This window comes from Sphaerodactylus townsendi, linkage group LG01 (genome assembly GCF_021028975.2).
Source record: "Sphaerodactylus townsendi isolate TG3544 linkage group LG01, MPM_Stown_v2.3, whole genome shotgun sequence".
Lineage (NCBI taxonomy): Eukaryota > Metazoa > Chordata > Lepidosauria > Squamata > Sphaerodactylidae > Sphaerodactylus > Sphaerodactylus townsendi.
This window is the reverse complement of record NC_059425.1, coordinates 152,041,754-152,063,887: the sequence shown is the minus strand read 5'-3', so window position 1 is coordinate 152,063,887 and position 22,134 is coordinate 152,041,754. Positions and strand designations below refer to the sequence as shown.

The window sequence follows — 22,134 nt, the reverse complement described above, 5'->3', positions numbered from 1 at the left end:
AGTATGTTAAAGCTGGTGGAGTCACCTCCAATTCCTACATCACCAGCCCAAGCTTTGCAAGAATGCAAGATCTAGCAGCCATTGTCTGTCAGCTGTCAGAGCACGGACAGTCTCTGCCATGAGAAAAGCTGAGACACATGCCCAGCTGCTAGGAAAACCCTGTCATGGCCTCCTTAATCAAAAATAAACCTGAAAGACCCATTGGAGAAGATAAGCCCAACTATCATACCTATTTGGTTGGCTCTTTCATTCACAGATGCCTCAAGGTGCTTGCCGATCTAACAATCTTAAAGCGCCTTATCCACACTACTTTCTATCTATATGCACACTATCCTACTCACCAAATATATCAATTCTAACACACACCCTCACACAAGCAGTGTGAAGGTAGTAAAAAAAAAACCCTTTTAGTTTTTTTAAGAAGAACCCAATATTTCTCAGGAAGGGAGGTTTTCTTTTTTCTTTTTAAATAGTGTGTATCCATCATATTAAAGCCAATTGGTTATGACCAACATTTTTCCCAGAAGGCCATGGGCAAAATTCTGAAGAGGAAAGGGGTTGAAAGAGGCTGGGTGGAGCATGCGTGATGATTCTCATTGGGAAGAAAGGTTAGCAACAGTGCGTGCAAGAAGGCACCTTGCCCAAGCTGTGGGTGGGGGGAAGGTCTCGACGAACCCACAATGGCTCTGAATGAGGTGGTGAGAGCAGGGCTGTGCAGATGCCTCACCAAACCCGCCCATGACATTCCAGGCAAGCTATCAAGAAACAGGCTGGGGAAGACACCAAAAGAAAACGTTGGGGTAGGAGCAAAAACCGGATCAGTGCTGGGGGGAAGAAAAAGAAAGAGTGAACTCTGGACCCTTCCGCACACGCAGAATAATGCGTTTTCAAACCACTTTCACAACTGTTTGCAAGTGGATTTTGCTATTCCGCACAGCTTCAAAGAGCACAGAAAGCAGTTTGAAAGTGCATTATTCTGCATGTGCGGAAGGAGCCTAGGATAGATAGGCAGAAAGAGAGAACAAAATCTGAGATAGGATGGCAGAAAGATAGAGAGAGAAAAGAATTGGGATAGGGAGAGAATGAAAGAACAGGAAGAAATGGGAAGAAAGGGAGAGCTGGGGTATGGGGGCAGAAAGAGAGAGTTGGGGTAGCAGGCCAGAAAGAGAGAATTGGGGTAGCAGGGAAGAAACAGTAGGTGAAAGGGTGGCAGGATGTGTTCAGTAGTCTCAACTTGCTTTAGAGGACATTTGCACAGTCTTTCTTGTACAAAAGCATGTGATAATCTACCCCGCAGGATGGCTGAATTCAGTAAGATTCGGATTTATTCAGGCATAAAATTATCTGTATGCCCGGATAAGACAAATAACATATTTGGATATACGCAAATATTCGGGTATACCCGAAAAATTTAGGTCCAATTTTTTTAATTTATTGGTGTTTTTTGCATTTCAGCCTGTAGGGGGTGCATTTTTAAAGCTAGCAGAACCAACATTTCAAGGTACAATCTGGAGACTGTCCTGATGATACCAACTGAGTTTGGTGAAGTGTGGTCCAGGGGACCAAAGTTATGGACCCCAAAAAGGGTGCCCCATCCCCCATTGTTTCCAATGGGAGCTAACAGGAGATGGAGGCTACTCCTTTGAGGGTCCGTACCTTTGGCCTCCCCTAAACCAAACTTCACTAAACTCGAGTGGTATCATCAGAACAGTCTCCGGATGAGACCCTTGCATTTTTGTGCTGCTAGCTTTAAAAATGCGCCCCTGACAGGCACCCCATGAAATTGCCAAAGATTCTCTGCATTGCAGTGCCTTGACTCCATTGTACCCAATGGGGAATTTCTGAGTGTATAAGAAGTCGGCACATTTTTGAAGATAGAGGCACCAGACTTTCAAGGTGGCTCCAGGAGGCCCTCGTGGTGATAGCATCCAGGCTCGGTGAACTTTTCTTCTGAGGGTTCAATTTTATGGGCCCCCAAAAGGCTTATTTTGTTTCCCCACTCCTACACATGAAGCCTGCTAGCTGAGTTCTCTCAGAACTCTCTCAATCTGCCCCCCGCCCCCAGAAGCAAAGTTCAAAGTTATGTTAACCAAATTTTAACATAAACCTAATTGATCTAGAAATGGAGTCTCCAAATATCACGTCTGACGATGCTCTAACAAAGGCACTTATTCTGTTACATTTTATAGTGTGTTTATAAATGTATTTATATTTTATAATGTCGTGAGCCACCCTGAGCTTGTTAATGGGGAAGGTCAGCCTAAAAACCAAATATAAACAAATAAATTCACACAAGTATATTAGCCCGATTCAAAGGAACCTGAAGCTACTGTGCATTCTGAACCATTTTCTATGTAACCAGCATGATTACATTATCATCTACCCACACTGCAATTATTTTGCTTATATAGTTATGCTAAAAGCTATTTCTGTCAAGTTGGAGAGATGTTTGCTTATGTAGTTACAGCAATCAGAAAGAAGAAAACTTGGATGGAAACATACTTTGCTGTCTAGTACTCTTGATACTAAGCATTTTAATTGGAAGTATATGCCACTGATTTCAAATAAGACTTAACCTCGAGTAAATCTTTCAGGACCAAAATGTTAAAACAAGCTGACAGAGTCTAATAAAGAACTTCTAAACTTAAGACTCCAATTTTTACCATATTAAATTTAGATCATTTATTTACTTTCACCTTACTTGTTTATTAAACAGAACCTCATTTTAAGCTACAATAAAGATGCTTTTCACGTCAGAGCGGATTCTGAATTGGTTGCATACAAATATGATGCTAAAAAAATAAAGATTAATCATGTCTCAGATAAATTTAATATATTGTAATGAGTTACCTTAATAGCTCTTCTGTTAATTTATGTTATTACTTGAAATTGCTTTGTGGTAATTGATTATAAATGGAAAATTTGGTTATAAAGAAGTATTTATTATAATTAGAAGTATGACCTGTTTTGGAGCTAACTCATAAGAGTTGTTAATATTTATCATTATTACTTTTTATTTATGAAGCACCAGCAGGTCTCCTGACTCTGTACTAATAGCATACACAGAATTTAAAGCAGGACCTTTCAACACAGGATCTGTTTAATAAGGAAGAAAGTAAACAAGGGGAAGGGAACACAGTGGATAGACAGCTTAAAATTCATTTGTAATTTTTGTCGTTACTGTGAAAAATGCAAAGTTGATACAAATTTAACAATGAAGGCTGAAACAGTGTTCAATAGTTTGTAGGGTAGTATGTTTCTAGATTGAGTCTTTTATAAATTTAGCATCAACAGAAGAAATTTTATGTTCATGTTCTCGGTCAGATACCTCCTTCGTAATGGTCTACAGCAGTGGTGGCAAACCTATGACATGGGTGCCAGAAGCAGCACTCAGAGCCCTCTCTGTGGGCACATGCAAACAGAGTCCCCCCCCCCACACATCTAGGCTGGCCTGGGCCTAGTTTACCTGGGAGTAAGCTCAATTACTGGCAATGGGGTTTGCTTCTGAGTAAACCCTCCTAGGGTCGTGATTCACCCATTGGAAGAGTTGCACGGTTGCTTCAAAGCAAAGCCACCGACTACCACCAAACTTACTCCCAAGTAACGCACGCCTCAGAGCCAATCATTTTTTCTAAACTAAAACCTCAGTATTCAGGGTAAGCTTTGCGATAAATTAGTGGGTTTTGGGTTGCAGTTTGGGCACTCGGTCTCAAAAAGGTTCGCCATCACTGGTCTACAACCAATGGCTGCAATCCAACACAGAATTAGCTGAAACTCACTGGGACATACTGAATTGTATTTGGACTTTACAGTGTTAAACAGAGTCAGATGATTCAATCTAACCCTTCGGAATCATCTTTAAGATCATTAGTCATCTAGAGAATTACCAAGTGGGCTAGCCAAATCAATTCCAGAGTATAACATCTGTGAATATTTGTAAAACATATCAAAGTAACAGAGTTTCAAGACATATTATATGCAAAAAAATACATCAATATTATCAATATATTATTCATTTATTATCAATGCATTATCAGTGTATTATTCATTTTAAAAATACAAGAAGCCTGACGAACAAATACAGGGAGATGAAATTGCAGAATAAAGATGACCTGAGGCTGCTGGCTGGTTTTAAATATTTACTATCAGTTGGAAAACTAGCCTTTCCAAAAATTTGCATACATTAATATTCTAAAAAAGTGATTATCCCGGTTATGAATATTATCACTGATGCTTATTGGCACATCTGGTTGTTTGAGCCAGCTGTTTAAAAGGCGATGAGTAATATCAAGATAAAGAGAATCTCTAGCATCTAAATCAACATACTCTCTGTGCTGTTTCATATTACCTGCATAGCAAAGATGATCTGACCACCAAAGATTTATCAAGTCATTTATTGTATTAATAATTCATATCTGTGCTTAAAAGCTAAGGATCACCTTGAAACACAGGTGTCAAATTCGTGGCCCTCCAGATGTTCATGAACTACAATTCCCATCACTCCTTGCCAGTATAGCCAATGCTCATGTTGGGAGGGACTGATAGGAACTGAAGTTCATGAACATCTGGAGGGCCACGAGTTTGTAATATGGATGTCACTGATACACACGCGCCAATCATATAATTATCCTATACCCATACTTTTCAAAAATACGTAAATGTGAATATTTAATAAGAAAGTACACAACACCCATCAAATCTCAGAGATCAATTTTCATTGTGACATGAGCAGACATATTCATGACAATTTCTAAACACTAGCCCTGAGTATATATAACTCTAAACTCCTGAGTCTTTTTCATAATCTAGAGACTAATGTACTTGTGTGGGTGGGAAGGTTTACTGTCTGGGAAAAGGTGCATTTTGAAGTAAATCTCTTTTTTCATACAAGAACCAGTTTTCTGACCTACATGTACACAACACAAAGATGTTTGCCGCATTAACCAGTAGTAAGCCAGTCACTATGTGGACAAGCAAAATAATGAAGATGAGAAAAAGAAGCATTTTCAAGTAGCACTAGCGAGTGTTCAAAGTACTTCACCTACACTGTCTTGCTGTAATCTTTATTTTTTGCTGTAATCTTTAATTTTTGATATCCCCATTCACACCTTGCAGTACTTAAGAAAAAAAAGACAATTATTTAAAATGTGCCTGCATAACTCTTAACCTGAAAGACCTTTATCAAAACTGTATATAAAAGACTTTTGTCAGGAAATTTCTGTTTCTGATTGTGGTGCTATAGTTATTATCTCTTTGTCAAAAACTTCACTATGATGTCTCTATAAGCATTTTAGAGTTGAACATTCCTTAATATTTTGTACTCCCAATTTATTCATATCTCATTTGACCTGTATTCTTGAACTTTACGCATACAATGATAGAGAAATTGGGCAGGGAGCGGGGGAACCTGGAGATATTACAGAACATTTTTATCATACCAAGTTACAAGAAAACTGAGGATAGTTTACAAAGCACTACTTAACAACACTAAAATGGTTTCAAAAAGATTTCACAAAATATAATAAAAGTAAAGCAGCCATTGAAAAGGGCAGGGAATTTACAGAACTAGTCCCTGAAAATCAAATAAAACATGAGACATTGCTAATGTTGCTGGTAACTGGTAGTCAACAAGAAGGACAGTGTTGAGTTGTTTATAAATGTGCTCTGCCTCTCCCACACAGGGATTCATTGAATGCTGCTCCCCCACCTGCTTTCTTTTGCAGTAGAAAGCCAATCAATAAGGGACAAGCAAAATTTTTGAGTCCCATATAGTTGACAAGTAATTGTTTTTCTTCTGCTGTACGGATCTTCTGGAAGGTTGGATGAACCTACTCTGATATATCATAACTAATAATGGCAGGAGTAAGGCAGATAGTTCAATATATGTAGGGTGAATTGATGAGCACCTTCAAACATCACATGATGAAGGGCCATGGTGGGTTGGCAAGGAACGTGTGTGGTGCTGAGTAGCATCAACCAAATCCTTAGTTATCTGTGACACACTGGAGAAATGGTGTGCAACTTTGTCCATCTTGGCATAGTCCATCTGCAGGCAAGAATGAAGAAGGCCAGCCAAAAATCACTGGAAAAGTCTGGAGTTGGGTTGAATTTACTCAGATGATGTTAGCCCCTGAGCTACCTAGTACATTCCAGCCTTTAAAATATTAAATATGTTAATGTTAATAATGTGTTAGCAATTTAAAATTGTTAAACCCAACATGATTCTCTTGAGTCTTCATTTGGAGGAGGTGCTTGGGAGAATAAATTATAACAGGGATTGGCAGCAGAAACAGAATAACTTTAAATCTGATGCCAAAAGACCATAAATTTTTGTAGAGAGGCATTCTGTAAATAAGGGGCCCCAGTTTTAAAAGCTCAGTTCACCAGGCACCATATGTTTCACAAAGTGACAATAGGCATTATGTAAAAACAAACAAAAAAACCCCTTACTTTTGTATTCCAGGTGAAAACCAGCAGCTGCCACACTTATATCAGAATGAAAGTGCAGATAAAGTTGATTGGAGGTACTGTTCAATAATGCTGGCACTGTGGTACCTGCCCCGCACAGGAAAGATCCAGTTTATCATACGATCTTTGCAGCATAGTCACTTCAAAAGGACACATTTAAATTGTTCCCCAAACAAAGCATATGCTATATTACAGTGACAATAACATAAGCATATCTAGGACTTCAGCCCTTATACTAACACTATTAACAGATAATCAACAAGACATAACAAGAGCTGTACAGTCTGTTCCTTCATATATTTCTCCATAAAAAATCTCACTGAGTTCAGTTGGGATATTTTCCTCAGAGTCAAGGGCTGCAGTTCTCATACCTATAGAATGAATCACATTTGTTGTTGGTCTGCAGCACCCCATTGGGGATCATACACAGGCCAGGAGGATATGGATATCAAAGGGATGTTAGAACACAGAAGGCGTGGGAGGCAGTCCAGAGTTCGCCTCAATTTTTTCTTGGACTTTTCTACATGGTCCATCAGAGCCAAGGCCCTGACTTCCTCAACTTAACCATCTGATTGTAATGGGTTATTCACCAACTGCAAATGAGGTGACAGAGTGAAGGTAGGAGGTGCAGGGACCTCTAGGGTATCTGGGATTGTTTTTGCCTTCTGCAAGGTGCTATGACTGGGCTTTGGGAGTTGTAAGAACTTTCTCCAACAGCCATATTCAAATGGGAAGTGCTTTAATATTATCCTGGAAAGCCAGCAGCAACCACCATGTGAGGGTTTTTTTGTTCTTACAGCTTAGGGTATTAAAGGGCTAAGAGCAGAACAAGGAGTCCATTTCACGACTTCCTTTCAACCCTCCAATTTGAACTTCCAGCAGCTGCAATGAAAGGCTTTTGGCATGTGAGTGTGTAACTGATGTGCCTGAGAGAGAGTGATGAGGCAGCCTCAGCATAGTAGGCTATTTTGAGTCTCTCAAGTGATTCAATAAACATAGCATTTGTATTCAAGGCTCAGCTGGGTGTTTCCCTTTGTCTTCTCTCTCACATTGGGAATGCGAACTTGCTTGGCATGGGTGACTGGGCGTGGAGCCTTCTCATAACTCCACCTCAGCAAGTCAAAACCCAAGTTTAATTTGGCTCTGACACTTGTAGAAAACTGAAGCTTCAATTATATTATACTGTGTTCTGGTCATTAGAGGCAACTATATACATACCTGAAAAGCTCCCAAGCCTTGGTGCTGTCATGTCACCGCCATCATAAATTTCAAGAGAGTCCCAGTTATGTTCAGTGCCAAAGCTTATTACCTGGATCTGTGAAAACAAGGCCGTTGTGTGTTCATTAAACAGATATATAATTGCAAGTCAGTGCCAGGAAAGACAAAAAAATGACCTTGGCAACAAATGTAGTAGTAGACTACATATATTCTGACTTCATAATACTGTTTACATTTTAATTTTCAAAGTGACTTAAGAAAAGGCACCATCTAAGGATAGAAAAAGAACTGTTTATTTGTTTCAAAGTGTCAAAAAGAAGGGAAGAACCCAAGCTTATGTAACTTGATGCTGATTTTATCATTTACACATTGATAAAAGTGACGGATAAGTTTCTTTGACCTGAACTATAATACAATGAAGGATTTTTGCTGTCTAAAATCCATTAGCTTAGGTTGGAGTAACTCTGATAGAATTACACTGTTATATGCTGCATTTGTTTCTGTACTATGCCACTTCAGACTGAAGATGGGAGTTAAAATAGTTTTCCAAAACATATACACACAACTTTTTGCACATCTCAAACTAGAATGAAAGAGAGAAGACTAGGCTACAATCCTTCCCCATATATATTTTTGCATGGAAAGATTTTTTTTGTAATTGTGGAGAGCATTCAAACATGTAGTTTTCCATCTAAAACAATTAAATCCAGAAACTGTTTTTAGTATGTGACACTGGAGAACATGACGCTTAAGTTAGATATGGAGGTGCATACAATGATTAGCAAGGAGGAAAGGAATCTCAAGAAGCAATGAAGAGAAGAGAAAAAATTGAGCAAGAACAACACTTTTTGAAGATACAATCAAAGCATTCATAAATATCCATTTGAATGGCAAAAAAGCATCGTCTAAACCCCAGTTTGTGCTTTTATTGATATACAGTGGTCTAGTATGCTGTGTGAGCAGCCCAATGGAAGTCAGTCTAAGCCACACATTCTTGGGAATGGGTTTTCTCAAGGGAAAGAAACAAGCAGTCTTTGTGGTTAGAGGCATTCTACACCAGTACAAAAGTGCTGGATTTGATTAAATGTGTGTCCAGCAAGCTTGCTTTGGTTGAAGAAAACAGCACCTTAATAAAAAATAAAGAATATGACTTTTGATAACTGATGGTAATCGTTACTTTTTCATATAGGGCACAAGAGGTTAGATTTTGATGTGGATAAATTAGTTATAAAACAGGTTGGACTAAAGACTTCAGTGGAGGCCCTTATTTGTACCAAACGTGTATCCACATGGTAAACATTATAATGAATGTGAAAAATGTGATGGGTATGCTGGCGAGACATCTGTTGAATGAAGTGCAAAATAGTATGTTCTGATCTTGTACCCCAGTATGTACCCCAGTATGTACTGATCTTGGCCAAGTCATTTACTTTAATTTATATCAGGTTCATGGTTGTTGTAAGTGAAAGAATAACAAGGGAAAGATTGTGAAACGTTTGGACAAGAGGTTGGATGTATCCCTAGAGCCTCATGTATAAAATAAAAACATCAAGATATTGCAGTCTTCCGGTAACAGTCATAATGACCCTTTTTGCACAAGCCCCTGAAAATGTTTTGCAAATGTTTTTTTTTAAACCTGTTTGTCCGCATTCACCTCCTCAAAAACACTTCCTGGCCGCCATTTTGTGGTCATTCCATTTTTAAAAAATTCTTAGATTTGTAGCTATGAAGCTTTCAAAACTCACGCTGTGATTCTCTAGGGGTCATGTCTATACAATTACATTGACATGACTCCCCTGAAAGTTTTTTTTAAAAAAAAAACTGACGGAAATGAAGTGCCAGACAGTCAGTGAGAGCTCAGTCAATGGCAGCGATGATGAAGTCCAGGGACTGCAGAGAGGCATGGGAAATGGTTTAAAGAGACTGCACAGCAAGTGAAAATATTTTCAAAAAGTTTTCAAAAAAGAATTGCTAAGGTACAGCATGCAAATTAAACAATTTAAGGCAGGAAATAAAACATTTTAGGCTAAAAACCATGCGGAAATCCATGGAGGAAATATTTTATATCCTGCCTCAAAATGTTTTATTTGGTTTGTGCAGAAAGGCCCAAAGACTTTTCAATGCTGTTTCATTTTCACTATTGTCAAAAAGCACTTCCACTTTTACAAGGGGAGAGTGTAGGGTTATTAGCACTTGCATGAGCTGCTCAAAAAGCTTAGAGAGATCCTTATCCACTGCAACTCTTCCTTGCCTCCCCTCTGTACTGTAGCTCAAAACGCTGAGGGAAGGGGGAAGCAAGAAAGATGCACTCCAGAGGCACAAATCCTCTTGTCTATGTAAATGTTGCTCAGCTACTGCAGAGGCGTAGCTGGACCATACTGCACCCAGTGCACACTCTGCGTTTTCCACCCCCCTGCCTTGCCCCCCCCCCACACACACTTACCTTAGTTCAGTCTGAAAATGCAGGCTGGAAAAAGCGGCCTGTTCACTTGAGGCTGAAAACGACCTGGTGGGAACAACACTTCCCAGGAGACTTGGGGAAGTGTAGTTCCCACCAGGCTGTTTTCAGCCTCAAGTGAACAGGCCGCTTTTCACTTTCAGACTGAACTAAGGTAAGTGTGGAGGGGTGGGGGAGCTGTGGAGGGCGCTGAAGGGGGGGCAATAGGCGATTTTCCACCCCTAGGCAATGCACACCCTCCCGCCTCCTGGTAGCTCCGCCTCTGAGCTACTGTCTAAGGTTCAGCTCAGCTTGGCTAGGAAACTTTCCCAAACTGGGCCAAACTCAGGATGTGCACAGCTCTGTCTCATCTTGCATTACTCCAGGACTTGGAAGAAAAGTTGAGAACAACACTCTATTTTCATGCTGTGTCTTTCATCGTTGAACCACTGGTTATCTCTCATGGCATGTTCACATTTGGATAAGAAAAATGATACTCAGCTCTTATGCACTCTTTGTTTTAAGGTGTTGTTTCCTATCATGTATTTTCCTGAAAATCAGAAACTATTAACTTATCAGGATGTAAGTTTTAAAACTATATTTAGTTGAGTAGAATTATTTAGAGAATCAAACAGTATATATGTTACATTGGCATAATCTTCACTTTCACTTGTTATCAGGTAGGGTGAAAATGTTACATATGGCTTGACTGAAGAAATATATTTAAAGAACTGACATTTTGAGAGATATTTTCTAAACTTCCTTTAATGCTCAACTCATCTGATTTAAGGTCTCAAGTCAGGCAATACTAAATTATTTTTATTTTTTCTTTATGATTACTACTATTATATGTATGTGGTGCCATTTTAAATTCTACTTTATTTCTAAAATGCATTACTACCCCTATAAATTTTTTTAAGCAGCACAAAAAGTTCATCTTTTCCTTCCACATGATGACCACTGAAAAGAATTTTGCTATTGCTAAAGTAATTTTCAGATCCTTATCCTTTGATAAAAATGGTACAAATTTAATTTTATCAATAGATGCTAAATTTTTCAGGACTGAATCCAGCCCTTTCACTCTATTTTGATCATACCATTGGCAAAATAAGATCATATGATCAAACTCTCTCTGCACATATCTGCATTATCTATCCTAGAATGCGATCTTCATATAGATGCCCTCAGAATGGTTGAAGAAGCGTATTCATCCTCGTTAGAAAAAAGGCTCAACTATCAGTGGGAATTGTTTGAAATTTCAGATAGACTGGTATGACAAATTGGGGTTGGAGACCAACTGAAAATAATGAATAAATCCTGTGTGCTCGAGAGGATATGCTTATCCTTTCTAAGGTCCATTCTGCACAGCACAAATAAGACATCCAGAGGACACCAAAAAAGGTGTCTGAGCTCTTCTTCTTCTTCTTCTACTACTACTACCCACCACAATGTTTATATAACAGTTACATACATTGATGAGCTCCAATGAGAATGTAGCTTCTTGCTCAGCCTATTTTCTTCTGACACATTAAAATATAAACATGAATAAGAGAAAAAAAACTCTATAAATATTCTATTCCCTTCACAATTTTTTTAATTCCTTTTGTCTTTCATTAACTAAACACATTGAAATGCACCAGACAGTTATGTTTTTACTTGCAGGTAGACAACAACACTGTTTTACTTAACTGTGCTAAATAAATATTCTTGATCAACAAGTATCAATTCTGATTCTTAAGTTAAAAAAAAGGGATCTTGTGACTTTGCTAACTGCAAGATTTATAGTTGCATAAGCTTTCATGGGATAAACGCTGCAACACTATGAACACTCTCCTGGTGAAGCAGTTAATATTTCACAGTTGGCAAAATATGGACTTGCCTGAATACCTGATCCCTCAGACACTGTGATTTTCCACACACAATTCAAGCTGTTACCATACGGTTCTGGGTAGCCTGGAGACAATATAGTCCCCCTCCGTTCCGTGAAATTTCGACTGCACGGCACTGGAAGAAAATTCCATTAGAGATAACAACAAAGTCAAAAACATGTTCATTAAACAGAAATACTTTAAAAAACAGAATCTGACTTTTATCATTCGAATTACAACTGAAACATAGTATTTGCTTTTGAAGAAAGCATGTAAATATACAAATACCAATATATACAGTAAACAATTCTTTCTTCTGGCAATGATAAACACCATATTTTTGATAATGGACTGGGGAATAGTGTAGATAAACATAGAAAAAAAGGTCTGCAGAGTCTATTATAGATAGGAAATGAGCCATGGAGCCAATAGAACCAGTCCTGCAATTCTATGTCATGATTTCACAGAGGTAAGCTGACAACACTTGCTTTAAAATCCCATGGTGCCACCTTCTGTGTGGACTGAATTCAGTAGAATTAGAAAGATGTGACTCTGCTTAGGGGTGACACTGCTATTCACACAAAACAGCTACATTCCTAATTAACTATCTTCAAATTAGATATCCCAATTAGTAAGAGGATTGGTTCTTCCTAGCTCCCTTAAGGGGTTTCATGTTTGGTGTGACTCAGTTCAGAAGTAGTTGTATCCCCTTTGGAAATATAACTTTCTTGTTACTATAACAATATGTAAGCAGCTGTGCATACAGAAGTAAAATTAATATAATTATATTTCAAATTCTTGAAATCTTATTTTCTTCTCCCGAAAGGTACATGATCCTTCTCAATATTATAAATAATGGTTATATGTAAGTCCAGGGAGAAGGCAAGGTGGGCGGGACACTGAATAGGTTAAAAAAAAAAGAAAAAGATTCAAAGTGATAACCATAATTGAACCAGAGGAGACATAAAAATGTAGCCAGTTTAGTTGGAACAGACACAGTCATTTTAGGTCATGTTACAATAGAACAGTTCCTCAGTCAACAATTTTCAAATTGTTACCAGTTATAAATCTGCTATAAATTACGCTTCAGGAAGAGCTCAATTAATTAACGTAAGGGGGATTTCCTGAGGTTGATGTTAGGTTCTGTATTATGATTTTAGAGGCTGTCACGCTGATAAAAAATATTCAGCAAAACATGCATCAACCTTTTTAATCTAATAGGTTATTACGTGAAACACTATATTGCCTACCAACTAGCTGGTACGCAATTACTTTAGAAATGACAATTAAAAAAAATTAGACATGGCCAGTATTAATCAATGGAGAATAAATATAAATGTTAAATATGACCCAGTGAAAGAAGAAGTGCACTTGAAAGCCAACTGATAAACAAATAACATACATATAATAAGCCTTACCCACACAGCTTGGCACAGTGTCATTCCACTGGGCTAAAGCATTGGGCACTGACTGGCAGCGGATAGCTTTGGAGCCTTGCAGAAGATAGCCGGGACTACATTCAAAGCGGACTACAGAACCTGCTGAGAATTCAGAGCCAATCCTCCTTCCATATCTGGGCTCTGGGACAGAGCTGCACTGTGTATCACTTGTGCGTGGCACAGCTGTACAAAAAGGTAAAAAAGAAATGCAGTATGAGAAACGCCATCCCCATACCACAGAGGATTTACTTTTAAATGGTATCTACTCTGCTCTGTGTTCCTGTGTATTACTTAAAGTTAATTAGTTGGCTAAAAGCATTCTACCAATCAGGGCTAAACTCAAATCATTTGCTTCGAAGGAGTCATTTCATGATCCATCAATCTACTTTTCAAATAACTGCTTTGACAATTGGAAATTATGCAGACAAACATGACAGACTGAGACCACAAGCAACATTCCCCTTGCCACAAAGCACCCTGACTGACTTGATTAAGCCCATCTTGGAGTTAAGCATTCTTGACTGCCACTCTAATATATCACTAGAGGGGCAGCCATGCTAGCATGTTGCAGCAAAGATTAAACTGAAGTCCAGTGGCATTTTAAAAGCTAACATAATTTATTCCACTAGAAGCATTGAGTATACTGACATGGGAGATATATTTATATCTAAAGTTATAAGCAATCGAAAGTTGGGATACTTCTAAAGAGATGCTAGTTAGAAACAGTAATCAATCAAAGAGAGCCCAGCTCCTTCAGAGTATTTGAGAACTACCCCATATTGGAGAGCAGGATAAAAAGGAAGTAAAATCTAATCAAGGAGCATGATGTTTATCCAGCTCTGTCCTTCTGTCTACAGTTGTCAGATATTCTCATCCACTCTGAATGGACTGAACTCTTTTAGGTTGGTTCTTGTTCTTAACAGTTTCAAGTGGGCAGTTGTGTTGGTCTGCAATAGAAGAGCAAGATTTGATTCCTGCAGCCCCTTAAAGACCAGAAAGATTTATATAGTATAAGCTCTCAAGGCACAAAGCTCCCGTCATCAAAGTAAGAAAGAAAATCCCAGAGCCTTGATATCCCAGTCAGCGGGTAAGGAGAAGTGATACAAAGAGGGGAATCAGGATGCAAGGTACAATGCAAATCTAATTAGGAAAAATGCTTAGATGCAGAAGCATCCGTAGTGAGATTAGAATTCTATATCCCTGGCAGATTCTAACTGAACTCCAGTTCAGCAATCTCATATATATATATATATATAAATATTGAAGAACTGACTGGGATCTGAGACATGCTTTTATAGGGAAAAGCATGTATTGGGCAAATGAAATCCTTTTCAGAAAGGATTTTTCCTGATGTTCCAAAGTGAGGTAATGGTCTTGAGTGTCAGACCATTTGACCTGATGGCTGACCCATTACCTTAATGGGTTTTGCTGACTATTGGACATAACAGGTAATGACCCTTAATGGGTGTTGCAACCTAGATGGTCACAAGGGCGATGAGTCACAGGAAAGGTTAATAAACATAGACAAAAGAGAACTGGTCTCACCCAGGTGTGTTGTTGTTCATATTCAAATGTTATTTCCTGAGTATGTGCCAGGCATGAGGTTGGGTGTGTGTGTGAGGGGGGAAGTCCTGGAGGCATTCTTGCTCACAAGGTCAGATACAATCCCAATATGGAGTTTCTGAATTCAAACAGACTCCTTTCAGGGCACTGTCCTGCCAAGTCTGACAGAGCAGCATTCCAGGACAAGGCCATTCTTTCACCTTCCGCACTGCTGCAGGTCTAAGGTTGGCCACAACAGCCACAGAGCCTGGAAAGCCCACAACAACCAGTACCTTCTGGCACACTGTGCACACCTATGCAAGTTGCACTGGGCTTGTTCTTGACATTTTATGAACAACTGAATTAATAAAGACGCAATTCACTTTTTAATCCAACTTTGTTTAGATTAATATAATCATACAAAATAACACACGATACCATAATGCCACATTTAAAGCATCCAAACATCACAACATCTGACATAAATAAACAATTATTACAATAATTATCAGACAGGTTCACAGGAAAAAAAGAATAAAAAACTAAACTGGATTTTAGTAGCAACATAGCTACTGTTAATTATCCTATATCATGTGAAATATAAAATATAAAGAAATGTGATCATCAGAATAAAAGGAAAAGGGGCTTATATGAGACAAGAAGAAATATACAGTTGAGTAAATAGCACTGGAAAAAACCTATTATATCAAATCCAAAGCTACAAATCTGATCATGTACTAGCTGTGATCAGAATATACAATCATGCCATCCATGGTGCTCCTTTTCCTTACTAATCCTCAGTCTAATTCTAAACTATAATGTTGACAAGTTAGGCTTTTCCGATGGCATCAGAGAGAAATTGCATCTTCTATAGTAATTATTCTTCATCTTTTAGTACTATGAAACAAAATAGAAATCAGCCTAGTGGAAAAGTGAACATGGAATAAGGTCAATCTGGAATAGCGGGCGATAAATAAAATGATTGACTTTGCAGGCCAGATTAGAGTATTCATTCAGAATGTGGATGGCGCTCTCAGAGGCATTTTAACATTAGCAGGCAGGCAGTCTGGGGAAATCTCTTCCGATATTTCACAAGAAGATTGAAAATCCCCAAATCATGGAAGCATATTTATTAAATCTAATTAAATGCCACAAACCACACAGCCCCGGCTAAATCTTTTAACAACTACAGAGCCAGCTGCATTCATCTTCCAAAAATGGAAACTTGAATAGCTCCAAGGTTCTTGAGATGAAAAAGGTTTAACTTGCGTGATGCATTCTGTTATGCTGAGAATAGCATTCCCTATTTCTCAAATTCAATCCCTGCCCGCACGTAAAAAATAATCTGATTGCCCAACAGTCCTTCCTCAAACTAACAAACAATAAAACACACACTGAACATATTTGTTCTACCTCAAACCATAAATCCCCACCCACCCATTACGGAACGATGTTTCCATGAATAGTTTAAAAGTCACTTGTTTTCCAAAATTTTCATTGACAATTAGACGTTGCAGTAACCTGGAACTAAGGGAGGATAAATCAAAATTAAGATACTCCCATCTGCACATGGATAAACATTATCCATATTTCCAAGTGTAATAAAAGAACCATCGGAACTTTGTTTTTAGCCTCAGGCAATGATGTTGTTCACCATTTATACAGACGCAGTAATTCTTAAAATACTAATTCACACAAAAGAACTGCTAATGTTATCATTTTGTAGGCATAACATTTTTATAGGATGATGGAAATCACCCTGAATCTTTAAGGAAGGGTGGCGCATAAATCTAATAATAAATAATGTGGAAATTCTGCCATGCCATATATCCGTGGTGGCGAACCTATGGCACTCCAGATGTTCATGGACTACAATTCCCATCAGCCCCTGCCAGAACGGCCAATTGGGAATTGTAGTTCATGAACATCTGGAGTGCCATAGGTTCGCCACCACTGCCATATATAAACATAGATGTGAGAACCTGCAAAAACTTGTGGACAAAATATTATTTTCCTCACCCCCATTACTTCCTATTTCCCTTTCCTGAACGCTCCCATGGACTCTCACTTTTTCCTCCTTCCTTCACTCCTTCTAGGGGTTCCCAACCTCAAGGGAGGGCTTGAAGATCTCCTGGAATCATAACAGATCTCCCAGTTACACAGATCAATTCCCCCTTAGGGCTGCCTGTTGGGAGATTCCTGGAGATATGGTGGTAGAGCCTCGAGAGGAGAGGTTTTTGCATACTAGAGCAATTTCCTTCTATACAATAATTTATGTCATGTGAATGCTGCAGATGAGGAATATGGCCCCCAACTTAAAAACCGTTTGAAAGAGATACCAGGCTGCATGGTAACTTGGGAGACTAACAGAGCAATCCTGAGGGGGAAGTAGAAGTGCTGGGGAAGGCACAGACACGGCACAACTGCACCACCATCAACCCAACAGTGACACTCCCCCAACATTTTTGAAACAGCGCAGTGGTTTTTGTTGGCATACATTTGTGTCAGAAAATGAGAGCATTCACAGATTAACAGGGCTTAGGAAACTGACTTATGCCAGCTCCATACCAGGAACGCCCCCTTTGGCACCAGCAGGACCTTCCGTGCCAGAGGAGTATTCAGCTGCCACCCTGGTGTTGTGTTGCTTCGGGGCTCCCAGCATAAGTGCCTTGGAGCCATAGTAAAAGCTCCTTATGCTTTTTCCAGTGGTATTTATGCCGGCACTGGAGTCATGCCTCCTTCAAAAACTTTGTAATGCTACTGCGTTTCCCACCACTCCCTGAAATAATTATGTTTAGGGGCAGTGCCATGTATACAGCGAAGCAAAATCTAGGAAAAATACCTTGATAGACAAAATGAAAGCCTCTGGCAGATGCTCCACTTTTGGTGCTGAACCGCAATAGAATCTGATTTGACGTGGCTAAAGGCAAGGTCTCACCTATAATTTAGAATTAAAAAGAAAAATGAAGAGACATACATGCACGCAGAAGTAGGAACTACTGAAATATGGGAGGTGTACAAAATTAGCTATTGCTGACTTTATCGGTTGATGCCTGCAGACTAATACAAATATACATAACGATTGCTGATAATATACACCATTTTAGAGATTTTCCACAATGTTTAAAAATGTCTTTTGATGTTTTGTTGGCACTACTTTGAAAAATCACCAGTTTTGTTTACATTTTCATCTGATGTGCATTTGGATTTAGAAACATCACACAGCCAAATCAGATGGATCCACAGTATGAATCCAGCAGAGAAGATCATGGAGGCAAAGAGGATATTCTCCTGCATTCTCCAAGTAGCCTGCTGTTCGTCCTAAAAATCCTCTCTGAAGGACAGGAGACTTGCTAACAAAACATACCACTTCACAGGCACTGCAGTGATGAGGGGAATCAGGTAAAATTGCCTCTCCCTTCCTTTACTGTTGATGAAGCAGCCACTAGAAGAGGAAAGAGGACCTGATTTTATCTGATTACCCCTTTGCTGCTGTGGCACTTCATATCATGGTAAAATCTTATTTGTAAGGGCTTCCAGATCCTCCAATGGATTTCCAAAGAAAACAGCAGGCTGCTTAGGTAAGGATAAAGTGAAGAAATATTTGTTCCACCAACTCCTTCTATGAGCTTATCTGCTGGACTCTTATGAATCCAGAGTGGCTAAAATTAACTAAACAACGGCTTCGGGAAGCACCTTTTTCTGTCTCAATTGTCCTCAAGGACATTATTACATGCTTCCAAATTATTACATTTGCTTCCTAATCTCTGACCAGCTAGAATCATCTATGTGAAGAATCTAGAGGGGGAAAGAAGTAAACAGGCGTGGGGCAGGGAAGTGTTGAAAAGCACAGCAAGAGGTATGGTTTCTTTAAAGTGTAAATCAAAATGTGTACTCCGCTGAAATCATTACTTTCAGTCCGATGATCAAACTGGAATATATGGAATATAAGTCTACCCTGTAGATTCAGGGTTATGAACTATAATAAATCCAAGCTTCCTACATAGGGACAGGTTAGCGTCTCTTTCTGCAGCACATTTACCTGAGTGAGATCCAGAAAGTGAACTCAGAAGCCTGGCCTGGGGATGTTCTCCATCAAATAATTCTACCACGTCATTTAATGCTGTCTGGAAATAGGCAAACTGTCCAAAAACAACTGTAAAACACAACAAAAGCATTTATGAAGCATAAAATAAGATAAATGAGATTTGATGAAGGCTGTCATGGCTGGAATCAACTGCCAAAAAGCCTGGAAAACTTACAACAGCCAATGTATTAGATTTACTTATTTGTAATGGTTAAATAGGCTTGGTTTTGTGTTTCCTTGAATGCCTGGTCAGAGGCGTATCAAGGGGGAAAAGTGCCCAGTGCACTGGTGCATCCTCCGCCCCCGTCCCGCAACTCCCTCGCCACACCCCCACAGGGGCATGCGCTCGGTGCATCGCCCCCCCTTGGATCTATGCCTCTATGCCTGGTCCAAGGTAGATTCCACACAAAAGAAATATATGGCATTATAACCTGCAGGTGTCCCTCCTGTACCCCAAACCTTGCCATCCCCTGGCTCCCCCCAAATTTTTAATAAAATTTCCTACCCAGAGTTGGCAACCCTACACAAGAGCGTTGATATATATGATGAACACAAATCTATCTCTCTTTAAATATAGAAAAAGATCCTGTCAATCCAGTCTTCTCCAGCTCTATTCCCAGTCTGCTCCAGTTGAGCAAGTTAAAAGCAGGCAGATTTGGTGATATTAACTAGCAGATGGACAGCATGTAATGAGGAGTCATGCTAATAAAGCTGATGTCATTAATATTTTTGTAGTTGTTCACAAGTTTTGGTCTGCTAAACTTCACATAGTGAAAAAATGAAAAAAACACCCACAAATATACCAGTTCTGAAAGAATAGTATTATAAGATTATAAAAGTTTTAAAATTCAAATACCACTCAAGATCTAATACTGGTAGTTAATTGAACCTCGTATAGATTTGTGGAGGAATGGTTCATGTTCATTTTCAGTGGAATGATAAAGTCTAGAGAGCATGACTTTATTCTGACCATTATCAAGTAGGCAGTTATTTGATCTGTTCTGGGAGGGAAAATCACAAACTCTATCCTGTTGGAGACCTTCTGGCCACTCTGCATTTTTCAATTGTTGAGGAAGGTGCTAGAGCAGGTTGATAGCTTCTGACCTGCTCCCAACCCCAGTTAAAGTTGTCAGTTTTGCCCTGTAATGCCTTAAATGGCTTGGGACCAGAATATTTGAAGAACCATCTTCTCCCATATGTTCCTGCCCAAATAAGATCATGGGTACAGTCCCTCCTAACTGTCCAATCGACCAAAGGATTTCTTCTGGTGGGCATTTTTAGTGGTAGCTCCACAATTATTGGACAACCTCCCTAGGGAGGTGCACTGATCCCTCTCATATTTGCTCTTTAGGAGGCAGCTGAAGACAGTTTTATCTGCATTTGACTAATGTGTTTTTTATTTATTAGTAGTACTAATGGCAATTTTAAATTGTGGTCTATGTATTATTTTATTTTCATTGTAAGCCTCCTGGAATTCCACAAGATAGATAGGTGGCTAATGAATGGATGAATGAATAAACAAGTAAGCAAGAAAGAAAGCAAGCAAGATAGGCAAAGACAGAAAGAAACTGAATAGATTATAAAATCCATTCTGGCTTCCACAAGTCACCTAGCTTAGGGGTCTGCAACCTGCGGCTCTTCAGATGTGCATGGACTACAATTCCCATCAGCCCCTGCCAGCATGGCCAATTGGCTATGCTGGCAGGGGCTGATGGGATTTGTAGTCCACGAACATCTGGAGAGCCGCAGGTTGCAGGCCCCTGACCTAGCCCATTTGGCTGAATGGGATATATGTGAGCTCAGCTACAGTTTTCTTAGCAAAGGTTCTGAAGAATAAAGCAATATATACTGGAATGTCAAAGAACTTTTAAAGCACTGCGATGTAGTAAAATTACATGTCTTCTTGACCACAAGGTGAAGAAAAAAATTTTTTTTATAACACAGGCTTAATGTCATAAATATGTCCCATGTATAAAATTCCAATAGGCTTTTATTGTAATTGCTAACTCAAGACTCTAATAATTTTGAATGCTCAGTGATTTCTTATTTAAATGCTTCAGTGCTCCAGCTTTTTTCTCATGTCTGTTTTATAATCTTTTTGGCGATGCAGCGGGGGAAAGAAAAACAGAGCAGCAAAGTATCATCTAATCTGTGGGGAATGGTAATGTGACAGAGACCTCCTTTTCATATTTTATTTCCAGTCTAAAATCTCCAAAAACTTATTCACAAGCAAAGAGAATTGTAATGATCCCTATGATGCAGAGCATAGTTAAGGAGATAAGACAACAAATCACTGAAATATATTATCTGCAATAATCTAGTTAATTCCCTCATTGACAGTATTGCATTTTCCTACTGTGAATTTTTATTTACTGAGGCTGGGAGTGGGGGAATATTCTGACATGACAAAAAAAATGCTTATTTTCAAATTGGAACTAAAATGAATAATTTTAGACATTTTAATCAGAAGGGCATTTTACCTACAATCTTTTCAAGAAGAACAATTCCCTGAATGTATCACAGTGCTTTTTTCAATCTGGATGGTTAAAAGCATAAAGAGCACATACTTAAAGCACTTCATGGAGTTTTACAAATTACTAACTTTTCAAAGATGCACTTGCATTTGTTTATTTATATCACACTTTTCTTCCCTGCTTGGACTCGAACAGCTTAGAGCATTGTTCTCCCCGCATTTATTTTCTTACAACAACCCTATGAGGTGGGTCAGGCTGAGTGTATGTGTTGGCCCCATGGTCACCCAGCAAACTTCTGTTGAAGAGGAGGGGATTCAAACCAGGATCTCTCAGGATCTTAATTCACTCATCTGCTATTTATATTTTATGTGCAATTTCTTTCCATCAACCTTGTAGATATATTTATAAAATTAACAGTTTGTTCCAGAAATTTATGTGTGGGGTTCTTCATCACCTAGGATTTTTTAAAAAGAGGATGCAATTTCTTTTTAATGAATGAGGATTTGGTTTTGCCTGATCTTACACGTTATCATCAGGCATACTTGTTAATTTGTACTAATTATTGGGATCTCTCGTAGTTGAACTATTAGTCTTGGACTTG

General features: G+C 38.9%; 1 protein-coding gene across 1 annotated transcript in view; it reads right to left on the bottom strand.

Annotated features, from left to right (window-relative positions):
- CSMD1 (CUB and Sushi multiple domains 1) overlaps positions 1 to 22,134 on the bottom strand; it is a 1,361,167-nt gene that overhangs the window by 150,848 nt on the left and 1,188,185 nt on the right. The window contains exons 32-37 of the mRNA XM_048497567.1: positions 19,015 to 19,128; positions 17,815 to 17,910; positions 13,410 to 13,613; positions 12,003 to 12,127; positions 7,687 to 7,783; positions 6,451 to 6,555 (exon numbers count right to left, since the gene is read on the bottom strand). Of these exons, the coding sequence (XP_048353524.1) occupies positions 6,451 to 6,555; positions 7,687 to 7,783; positions 12,003 to 12,127; positions 13,410 to 13,613; positions 17,815 to 17,910; positions 19,015 to 19,128 (741 nt within the window). The remainder of the gene's footprint in view (positions 1 to 6,450; positions 6,556 to 7,686; positions 7,784 to 12,002; positions 12,128 to 13,409; positions 13,614 to 17,814; positions 17,911 to 19,014; positions 19,129 to 22,134) is intronic.